This window comes from Diadema setosum, chromosome 14 (assembly GCF_964275005.1).
Source record: "Diadema setosum chromosome 14, eeDiaSeto1, whole genome shotgun sequence".
Taxonomy (NCBI): Eukaryota; Metazoa; Echinodermata; class Echinoidea; order Diadematoida; family Diadematidae; genus Diadema; species Diadema setosum.
In genome coordinates this window covers 14001231-14013163 of record NC_092698.1, presented here as the reverse complement: position 1 = coordinate 14013163, position 11933 = coordinate 14001231, and the positions used below count along the sequence as shown (strand labels likewise).

At 38.3% G+C, this 11933-nt stretch overlaps 1 protein-coding gene across 1 annotated transcript in view; it reads right to left on the bottom strand.

Moving 5' to 3' along the window:
- LOC140238086 (cathepsin L-like) overlaps positions 1-7512 on the bottom strand; it is a 9816-nt gene extending 2304 nt beyond the window's left edge. The window contains exons 1-6 of the mRNA XM_072318012.1: positions 7338-7512; positions 5585-5864; positions 2451-2603; positions 1863-2087; positions 811-976; positions 253-358 (exon numbers count right to left, since the gene is read on the bottom strand). Coding sequence (XP_072174113.1) covers positions 253-358; positions 811-976; positions 1863-2087; positions 2451-2603; positions 5585-5845 — 911 coding nt within the window. The 5' untranslated portion in view covers positions 5846-5864; positions 7338-7512. The remainder of the gene's footprint in view (positions 1-252; positions 359-810; positions 977-1862; positions 2088-2450; positions 2604-5584; positions 5865-7337) is intronic.
- Between the last annotated feature and the right edge of the window lie 4421 nt (positions 7513-11933).

The following is an 11933-nucleotide window of genomic DNA, read 5'->3' as shown; positions in this document are numbered from 1 at the left end:
ACACTGGTATGATCATTGTGACTCAGTGGATGTGACTAGGAGCTCTCCATTTTCTAAGTCCCTGGCTGGAGTCCCATGACAGAGTTCGACACTTGTGTTCGATATCAAATCACTTTATCCTCACTGCCTAGTCGTCTGGATGGGACATTCAGACTTGGTTCTGTGGTTGCTCGCCTAAAGGCATTTTAAATGCTTCCTGAGCAGTCACTATGAACCATGAATTCACACTTGAAATGGGCCCGACTCAATTACCTGTTCTTGACCAGCCAGTAGTCCTGTCCGTCCTGGGTTCCGTATCCCACAACTAGGACACCATGATCCAGCTGAGAGCTGCTGCAGGAAGGCTCATCATACACACCTGGTGGAGAGGGACAAGAGAAGTCAAATCACAAACACATGAAATCACACAAACCTCTTTTTGAAGTATCACGCTTGTCTGTCTCAAGGGTTAGTTTCCTACATTGGTAACTGCAAACTCTCCCGGGGGGGGGGGGGGGGGGGGGGGGGGGGGGGGGGGGAATGATGTATTGAATACAGTACAGCCACAAGTCTAATGCTAATCTCCTTTGGGCGATTTTTCACCGTGGATTGAGACCAGCCAGAGACTCGTTTGTGTACTCTGTCAGTTTACATTCTAATCTGCTGGTCTTCTTTTTACAAGATTTTGTGCATCTAAAAAAAAAAAAAAAAAAAAAAAAAAAAAAAGCATTTAATGTTTTATGGGTCAACCATATTCCCAACTGAGAGTACCAGGAGTAATATTGCTACACTGTGTTTTTGATACAGTGAATATACTTCACTACAACTCACCTCCTTCATAGAGCTGGAAGGATGTGTGGCTGGCATCGATGGCGACAGAGATGGGACCTACAGTGGCAACTGCCTCCTTAAGTTTGTCCTCGTCTCCACTTGGAATGTCGGTGTAGCCTGTGACCTCAGCGGAGTCACACTGTGCATTGTAATGGCATGTCTCATCCTGGACAATCACAGAAGTAGAGGAGTTCCAAGTTATGTAGCATAATATTCAAATATCTCACTGAATTGACTGCATACCTTACATATTTGGAGAGTAATGATACTGTACAGCATTAATCTTAATGAAATCACCTCAAAAAATTACAAATCAAGCATCTAGTCAAAAGAATTGAAGAGTTTGTTCGCAAAAACAGATAAGTCCATTTTTTGAAGATTTTGAAGTACGGTCTCTGTCATAAAGTACAAAATGATACCTTTCAAATGATATATTGGTCACTACATATTATAAAGGTACATTTTTGAAGTTATGGTCAAAAGAAGCAAAAATTTTCTTATTATTTTCTCTATTTTTCTTGACCTTTAATCGCAAAAAACTCCATTTGGCAAATATGGACTTATCGGTTTTTGCAAACAAACTCTTCAATTGTTCCTACTGTAAATTCATCACAAACTGAATATGAAATATTCATATGAATTCCTGATATTGACTAAATCTGCTCAACCAATAAAGATCTTTCCATGTTAAGTGTACAACAACAACAAATTACGATCACTCCTTGTATTACTCTAGCAAACCATTATAAATTTTTGCTTTCATGACTACTACTTGGGGAAAACAACAACGCAACAAATATAGTAAAATGTTATTGAACAAGGATGTAAAGGGCTGAAAACCGACTTTTTTACAAAACAGCCAAGGTTAGTACACAGGACCGGACCTCTTTTTGATACTCTCAACACCTCTATGATTAATGTTTCATTCAAACTTGGGATTTCGTCACATACAGAGGTCAAACTTGATGCCAGTGCTGTCTACCAATCCATCTCCTACGAAGAAGATCCTGAAAGATCTCATTTATGTGTGGCATACTGTTGACAAAGCCTACCTCAGCTTCATAGGGGTAGCACTCCTCAGAGTCGATGCCTTTGTTGTCCTCGACATACTGGAATCCCTGGTCCATGAGACCGCCCTCACAGCCCATGTTGCCCTCGCTGCGTGAGCAGTCAACCAGGTTCTGCTCGCTGAGACTGATGAGTTTTCCAGTCTTCTTGAATGTCTGTCCCTCCAAGGAACCAGTCGTGCTAAAAGCCCAGCATGATCCACACTGGCCCTATAGTATGAGAAAGGAGAAAATACAAGAAAATGGGGAAAAAAGAGGAAATGTATGTAAGCAGCAGAATTTCTTTACCAGATCTGGTAATTCATTGTTTGCATCTTTTACAGAAGGCTTTTGATGTGTCCTTTCACAAATGTCATTAAATTACATATACATTCTCTGCATGCATATATTTCACAAGCCATAACATATGATCAAACATATTTATTTAGCTGGGATCATACCAATTCTTTTCACTTTATTCACGCAAAGTATGAAATTGCCAAGGATCTACGATTGAAAGCTAATGTACTTGTGAATCCACTAAAGCTTTTCTTATCATCTTATCAACATAAACAAGATTCTATAGACCCTTACCTGATCCTTGACAGGGGTGACGTACCCCTGAGTCCTCCAGTCCACAGTATCTGGCAACTGGATTGAGCTGGGCGTCAGGAAAGTGCTACCAACAGACTTCGTAAGGTTGGATTGCCTGTAGCCATTCATAGTGGATCGCACCTCACTGGTTCTCTGTGCATTCAAAACAAAGTTCGAACAAATTATTAAATTCAAATTATAAAAGAAGGCATACTCTCTGTTAACATGACAGGGAGAGTATGAAACTTGCATCTAAGTGATCATCTGATAAATCAGAGACTTTTTTCATCCTCCCCATTCATTATCACTGCTTAGATAGACAGGCTAAGAACTGGATGCATGTACATTGTAACAGTAAGACAGACAATCAGTGGTGACCATTCATGCTGGAATATTTGTAACATGTGAGCCATGTTCAACATCAATGTCATCCTAAACGCTGCACCTTCCTTTTAGACTGATATCCTTGCTACAATGAGTACAAAAATGTACACATCAATTTGTTCTGCAGTCTTGCTGCAGACTTGCTTAATTTCAATGTGGAGAAAAATCATCTTTATCTTGTCAAGCCAGATTCAAAATCAGTCAGTAGACCGACGTTATCAAGACAAAGTTTTCAAAAACATTCGTCTTTGTTCTGATAAAATGGGCTTTGACATGTCATGCTCACATCCACTCAAAACACTGCTGTCATTGAAAGATACAATTCATGGGGAAAGAATGTTTTAAAATCTAAACTGGTTTGCCATGCCACATGCAATGCATGCCTCTGTCCATGACTGGAATTTCACTTTCCATTTGTGTAAAGGATTAGAGTTGTTTAGATGTTGTAAAGTCTATGATATGATATCTGCTTTTGAGTTTGTTGTACTTTTGAGCTAGTACAGACATATGATCAGGGTACACAAAAGGTATTAAGACACAACAATAAAAAAATCAATCTGTGTTAAGTAATGTTTGCTCCCACACGTGCAAACAACAATATAAACATCAATCTGTATAAAGTTTGCTACAACATGTGTATTACCAATCAGTTGAAGCATGCATTTCACACCCACGACATTCTCGGGTCTTGTGACTATGATCAAACTGAAACCAACAATGCCAGGAACAGGAAAGGGAAGCAGGGCTTGTCACACTTCACACTACAGTCGCTTAGTTCTGTTGCTGACTAATGACATGAGAGCCCGAGTTACTGGGACAACCAGCTGTCATAACTTCACAATGACTAATAACTATGTTAAACTTTTCCTCTCATCAATCTGGCAAAACTGAAACCCCATTGCAAAACATGAACAATTCATTACAGGCCATGTCTGTGGTGACAATAAAGCTGTTTGCAGTTACAGGGTGTAATTGTTCCCCGCTCACAACTATAAACTGTTTTTGAAGATGTGAAAGCCATTAATTAGCAATCATCTGGTAGCTGTCTTCCTCATCACATGAGATACAATTTATACACTAGTTTCAAAAGGTCATAGTAACAGTAGGAGTACATACTTGTAATGCACTGACAATAAAGCAATTCCTGAACCTTTCATTTGTAAATACAAAACTGTTCCAGTTTTAGGTCATTAGATGAACCTCATAATGCAGAGTGGAAACCTCACATTTTAGTGAAAATGTGAAACTCAAGCACACCAGCCATGAAACTACAAGTACTAAAACAACAAACCTCTTTTCCGCCTTTTCTTGGCAAAGTAAATGATTTAGTACTTGTTAATAGTTTTTATTCATTCATTTCATTTTTTTATTATTATTATTATTATTTTTTTTTTTGGGGGGGGGGGGGGGAGGGATACCCCACAAATCGGTTTTTTCCATTCCTAGCACTGGCAGACAGGAAGTTGTCCATATTTGGACATTTAAGGCTCAGTTGCATTCTTCCGGTAGCCTATCCATTTCAAAGGCAAAACAACCCTAGGTAGCCAAGCATGAAAAAAAAAAAAAAAAAAAGGCACTTACACAACAACACTCACACACACACAAACATCAAACAAATGGATAACAGACTTCCAACAGCACGTATGCAGTGCACTGTTCTCTTGGAATCTGCTGAGTCATTGTCCTGTGATCACCAGTCAGTGGTCCTGCAGTTTACATCTATTGTACATTGTATTTCCACCCACCTTTGTTAGCACAAAGGGTGTGTACAGCTGTACCAGATGAATTACTCACCACTGGTAAGAATGTAAAGTTCAAGAGAAATAATGCTGGTAGTGTTCAAAGGTTCAGTCATGCTTAAAAAAAACAAACAAACAAACAAACCCAAATTTTGTTCTTGAATCTCGTAACAGTCTACATGTGACAAAACATGATATGGAAACTTACAGCTTGTATACTCTCTGCACATATCTATGCACTGTGCACTAGTAGTACATCACTGAGCAGGATGTTCACATCCAAGTTTACAAAATCATGTCCATGGTGATGATCAAACTTCAGTTTTATCAAACTGTCAATATCTAACCTTGCACAGACACAGTTCCCCTGTTTTCACCTTTTCTGAAGAGACAAGGCTGTTAGAGTCCAACAATTTTTTCTTGACTTTTGTATCAGGACTATTAAACCCACTGGCACATCAGAGAGGAAAAAAGAGACTCATCCATGACTGCACTTGTATTTCTAATTATGACCATTGCTACTGGCAACATTCTTTTGAATTTCTAGTCAAAGTCTCAGTTTCACCCCCTCTAAAAAGAAAAAACAAAAGGACACAAAATGGGACATAAAGTCAGCCTTCGACCTCCCATACATTGAATAATCGCCCAAGTCGAAGGTCTTTTAAAGTCCTCTTCTCTTTATATTCTATTGATTTTAATCCCTCATAAGTCAAATTTTTTCCAAGTCAAAGCTATTTTTTTCAGTCCAAATACGCCCGCCACACACTATACAACTTTCGGTAGCACAACCAAATTAAGCGACTTTATATCTGAAATAAACAAGCATGTTTATTCTGGAACTATCAGGATTGTGATTTGATCTCGGATCCAAAGTCTGTCAGTCATGTGACCGAAAGTTGTATAGTGTGTGGTGGCCTTTAGGCAAGGTTAGAGTAGGTTGATGTAATTGTATGAAGAAAATTATAAACAAAAACATTTAGGGCCTATTAGTGGCTGATATGATCCACTCACCAAGTCTCCATATTTGTTCATGCCGAGGGTGAAGCTTCGCTTTCCAATACTGTGGTCAAGGTTATGGAAGGTGATTTTCTTGATATTTTCTTCCCACACAAGCCGCCTCTCCAGCTCATGTGCACTATCTGTGTATACCTTCTTGTGTGCTGCTTTCCACTCTTCCCATTTCGGATCGAGCTCAACTCTGGTTGGCATGACAATGGCAGCGCTAGCAATGGCAGCCAGGCCAAGGGTGATCAGAATGGCCAGTCTTGACATCTTTGGCTGATAATGATATCTAGGGGTGGAAAGACAATGAGTACATACAAAGGGTATACATACATTCAAAATCATTTTGCAATAACAGCATAGGCTAGAGATCACCCAACAATACACAGATTCTAGTTTCAGTTTGGAAATTGTATACTGTACGAGCTGAAATTTTCGCGTACAGATATTTTCGCGAATTGCTACTCGGAGGACATTTTCGCGTGTTGTTAATTTCGCGGTTGCGAGGGTCTAACTGAACTTAGTTATTTGCGCGTTGTTATTTTCACGTGTTGTTATTTTCGCGTTTCAAAGGCGATTCGCGAAATTCGCGAAAATAAAACCACTGTCCACTGTCCACTTTCGAGCAATACTGTAACTTCAGTTTACGCTTTAAAGACAGATAGGGTCTAGCACAGGTAGGCTAATGCTCGAATCCAAAAAGTGGGTCCAGTACAAACTAAAGTAAATTTATTAGAAGTAAATGTTTTCCTTGCATGAGGTAAGTGGTATGCAGAAGCCTGTCTCGTGGCATAATTATGAATTTGATTATTTTTCGTAAATAATTTGGCCAAAGCCATACGTTAGGCAGAACACCTGAATTAAGATTGTTAGACTCAATGAACCCAATTGCACATAATAAACGTCTTCTGATTTTAAGATTTGTCATAAAAAAAGAGGATTGGTATGAGCGCGAAAATTTGTATTAAATTTTACATATTATTCTTATGACTCTTTTTTGAACCACAATTTGCCCAGTTGAGTTTTATGAGATTTGCCCCATGCAAGATAGGGCCTAAGGCTAAGGCAAAATTAAAGTTGAGTAACGTTAAAGGGTGTGTACAGTTCTGGTCGAGGTGAAGATTTAGCTTTTAACGTTTTGTGAGATATTCAGAAGCCACTGTATGAGATGTCAAAGAGCATGCAGTTCTAAGGGGTATCAAAAGTTTATTCGATGAAAATCGGTTTTGAAATGGCTGAGATATCCAAAAACAAGGTGAAACAAAGAGATACTAATAAAGTTGGGGCATGTCGCCTTTTATTATTAGGGCCTAGCACTTTTTTGGATATCTTCTCAGCCATTTGAAAACCAATTTTCATCAATTAAACGTTGAATCCTCCTTAAAATTACATGCTCTTTCATATTTCATTAGAGGCTTTTCATTATCTCACTTCGGAATGTTCAAAACATGAATCCCTACCTCAACGAGTACTGTACAGTCCCTTTATGGCCCTAACGTTATAACCAAGATAAAATAAATAGGCATACGCTTTGAGGTAAAACCGATTTACGATTTTAACTTACGGATAACACCAGTATTCTTTGCTAACAATTAATACTACTACTTAGTAATACTAGACCAGACAATTATAGTCTAGGCCCCTATATCAGTAGTATACTATAGAATTTGTGAATAGATCCCGTCCATCTAGAAAATATTTAAAGAGTAGCCTAACCCGTTAGAATCTAAGTCCGAAACTGCTGAGATACAAATTAACTCACCAACGTGGTGCTTCTGCTGAGCTGAAGAGCGGATCTAAGTTACAATGTCTTCACCGAAAACGTTTCTATCGTCAACTACAACTAGCCGCTGGGCAGCTTGTCGTTTATATACAGGCAAAACACAAGGTTAGATAGTCTCGTGACACCACAAGCGACAAGTTCCTGGTATTTAGATCGTAATTGTACGGAAATCGGCGACGCAAATCATGCAGGTGCTCACACTAAACAAGTTTGATAGGCTACACACAACAACAGTCAGTGTCAATACGTTGGGATTGGCCCACCACCACCCGCGCGTTCCTCAGACAATCAGTCGATCTCGTGACTTCGTAAAAGCATGTGATCAAAAGGTGACGTCATCCGACTGACACATGTGATGCAATGAGAATGCTATACTAGTCTTGTAAGCAAACGTGCTTATTCACTGTACTAGTATGTCGTCAAAGCACCCTTGTTCTTCTCAAAAAGTGGCTAAAATGTAGTGATCATTGTGTATATATGTCTTTGTATGAAAGAAGAAGGGGGGGGGGGATTTCCATGATCTTGTCATTGCATTTTGTAGGCAACGAATCCCGATCCCCTCTCCCTCTCTCCCTATCTCTCTCAGTGCTGTGCTATATGCATTGCCTATTCAGCCTATCCGACATCCTGTTGCAATATGCAAAAAGGCCTCTAATGTGTTTACTGAGTACTGTAGTAGTACCTACTCAGTACCTGTTTTGCCTTATAAATGTTATGAATTTATGCTAACATAATGTTCCGGGAGGTGTTTTTATTTGTGATGAAAATGTCAACTTCACATAAATGAAATACAGCGGGATGCATGTAAAGCACGATCTGTAACCTAGTTGATTCAAAATGATGGTAGGCTTGTTGAAAATTCAAGCCTGCTGTCCAGACTATTCCTAACACTTGCAAGTGGTTATACGTAAAAAGTTCACTGATGGGTATATAAATTTTTGAGGGCAACATGACTGGATATGGGTTTTACAACGAGTTGATGGGTTACCAGATTTTAACTTGGTAACTCAGGGATATCCACGCAGTTATGATAATCATTATCAAGTACAGTCGATCTTCAAGGTTAAAAGAATGTGCGACTGTATTTTTGCGCATGCAGCTGAAATGTATTGAGTTTTTACTCCACACTAATAATGTCATACAAGTCCAGTTTAATCGTATAAAAATATGAACAAAAGGAAGTACGTTGCACTTTCCACTTGTTTCGTTATCATCCCTTTGTGTTATAATCGAAATGACTCGATGCCAATATTTGGTTTACAAAGCTACATCCTTTTCATTGTGTGACATCAAAGTCATGTGCAATGTTCAGATGTAGATCTTTTGTGCTAGCGTGCAATATTGAAATGTACAAAGAAAATCTTGTCAATGCTATATAAGAAAAAAAAAAGTTTGTCTTCCTTCAAGAATGGAAATTATTTTAGTTTGTCACTCATTGTTTATAGACAATGATTTTGTGAATCTGAATGAGAAAGGAAAAAGACACATTCGGTAGAATTCGACAGATGGCATATCATGGAAAACATCGATGAGAAAAACAACTAATGCCGGAGAATGTTATCTTTATCTGTCTGTTGACCATACGAAGCTTGTTAAGAGTAACCTGGTTTTATTTTAATGATGACTCAGTTGAAATCACTCTACTCTGCAGCTAGTAACACAAAACACAATCATGCACTCTAAAAACGCAAATGTGAATCAACATGTAAACGGGCCGAGGAGTGACAGCATTTTTTGAAGTGTTGCATCCAACTTTTAAAATAACATTTTATATGTTGAATCTAGCAGGAAAACCAACACTTTCAAAATGTTGTCACTCCTCGGCCCTTTTAAATGCTAATTCAACATTTGTGTTTTTAGAGTGTGACTGAGCTGCATGCTTTTACATGATAAAAAAAAAAATGCTTTCTCTTGGTATCCACAAATAAGCTACGGCCTATACAGAGACATACGGTCATGACGGTTGAAAGAGATAACACCTCTAAGTTCCGCACAATAAGACCTCCCTTTCCTTTGTAAGAATTAGAGAGTTTTTCACACACCATGCCCTGCTTCTCTAGAAGGATGTCCTGTTCATCAGTGTCACAGGCCTATATTGGAACATACCGAATATATAAAGCACTCTTGAGCATACGTCTATTTTTATAGATGCCCAACACTGGATATTGACTTTCCGCATGTTTTCATTATCTTTTTAATTTGAATGTTTCTCCTCCTCCCTCCTCCTCCTTCTTCTAATACTGCTACTACTACTAATTACTTCTTTATCTTATTTTTTTCCGGTTTATATCAGACAATGAAGTGGCCTGCATGTTTATATTCTTCCACTATATACACCCTTACCATTGAAAAACAAATTAATGTGGTATGTTGCGTTATAGCCTTCTTATCCAGTTTGACGTCACATGGATTGAACCAACACTGTAAACATTCTTAACTCTTGACCAATTGTCCGATCTTTCTACATCTGCACTGATCAATGTGTCTTACATAGAAGGATTCCTTCATGAGGGGGAATCCACATGGGGGATTTGGGTTATTTCCCTTTCAACCCGCTATAGGACACAGTCATGTGACTGATGCCGATAAACAAACTATGTCTGTGATCGTGTTGTTAAAACAACAAAAATGTCGTCCAGGCCTTTACCACTGTTGTCTTTAAATAGTTATACTTTGTCTCTAGCCTCTGATACATAATGTCACGATATAATTATGTTTTGCTTTCAGTCGGACATTAATTTGTTTGACAAGAATCGGGACTGAGGTGGGTAAGCTTGATTTGTCATGGAGATGCATCTGGGCCGATTCTGGGGGATATTATACATGCGATCTTAATTCACAATTAAAATGCATAACATCAATAGTGTCACAGTGCCAAGTGAGAAACCTATCACTGCATGCCTTTTGTTACATCGGATTTGATGGGTTTATCAGGTTACAGGAACTGACTGCACCAACAAGCTCACATCCTGGTTGAGATAACTTTCACTTCGTCCATCGGGACCACGAATAATTCTGTCAGCTGTCGTGACCATTATCTGACCGTACCTTCTTTCGGACGAGGTATATGATGGAAGTGTATCGAGGTGACCTTGGATACCAGTGTCTATACTGATTTTGATCAGGATCAAACGGCTACATGTATATGATTCTTCATATGCCTATTGGTAATGAACAACTTCAACGAATTATAGCTACATGACTATTACAAAATACTGTCCCCTCGATCGCTGCTGGTATATACGTGATTACACAACATTTTTAATATGAATTCAGTAAGGATATTATGTAAAAAATCAACTGAGGCATGTAAGACCATATAACAGTCGTCACAATATTCACATTACATATAGCAATACAACTATTTCGTAATTATGAACTATAAAATTCCGTAACTTTTTCATGATAATATTCCTTATTCTGTTCCGATGACTTTTGTTAGAGCCAAGTCGGACGTACGTGTATATGCACTGTATAAAAGGCATCGTACTGTTGTCATAGTACAAGCTTTTGTCATGACTACAGTGTATTCATCCTCATCTCTCAACAGACTTGAAATAATAACTCATACATGGGCATATTAAAAAAAATCTTATTTTCAAAGAATAAGAGCAATACATGAATACTACATCAACATGCAAGAATTCAACCATGTGCATCTTCTCTCACAGTCTCAGCCCGAGTACATTGGCATTTAGTGTTAGATGTATCAGTTTAGCTCGCCTCCCCATAAACAAAGCCGTTTTATTTGATCAAATAAAAGGTTAATCATGTTCAAGATATTTTAAGGTAACAATATATATATATATATATATATATATATATATATATATATATATATATATATATAAAACAAAATACAGAAATGAAACGTACACTTTGATACGAACCAACTATTCGTTGTGTGTAAATTGTATATCAGAAGGCACGTTGAATTCAGAGTCCACATCACGTGGTGAAGAGTGATATCTTTGTGTCAACAACGTGGACGCAAACACTCATCAACAAATACACTTTTAAAGGCTACTGTGTATACATTTGAGCTGCATAATCTTATAGTGGGAATGTAAAAGGGTCATAATACTAAAAATACCTACACTCGACAGCCATTGCAAGGCCACCATGCCCTGCAGGGGCATGGCAGGTGCAATCTTATACGAACCTACAAGAGAATCAAAGATGATACCAGACAACCAAGTTAATATCAGTCTGGAAGACAACAATTAAGGAAAGAGACATGAGAGAACAAAATGATGATGAGAGGTATTGTGAGTTATCATGGGATTAAGAGACTTTTCTTTTTCTTTTTAATCTGATTTATGATTTTGCCATCTATGTGAAAGAATCATTTACTATGCGCAATTTCATGGTCTTAATGATGTGTAAGAGATGCATAGACAATCCAAATATCAAAGATTGACCAAACGCACTGCAGCTCAGTCGTGACTACATGATGGTCTCTGGAAACGTCACAATGATCGAAACACACACAGGAACAACAAACAATAAATATTGCTTTGAAGAGTATCTTTTTTTGTATGTATACCACCCTCACATTGCGGAGGATGAGCTTCT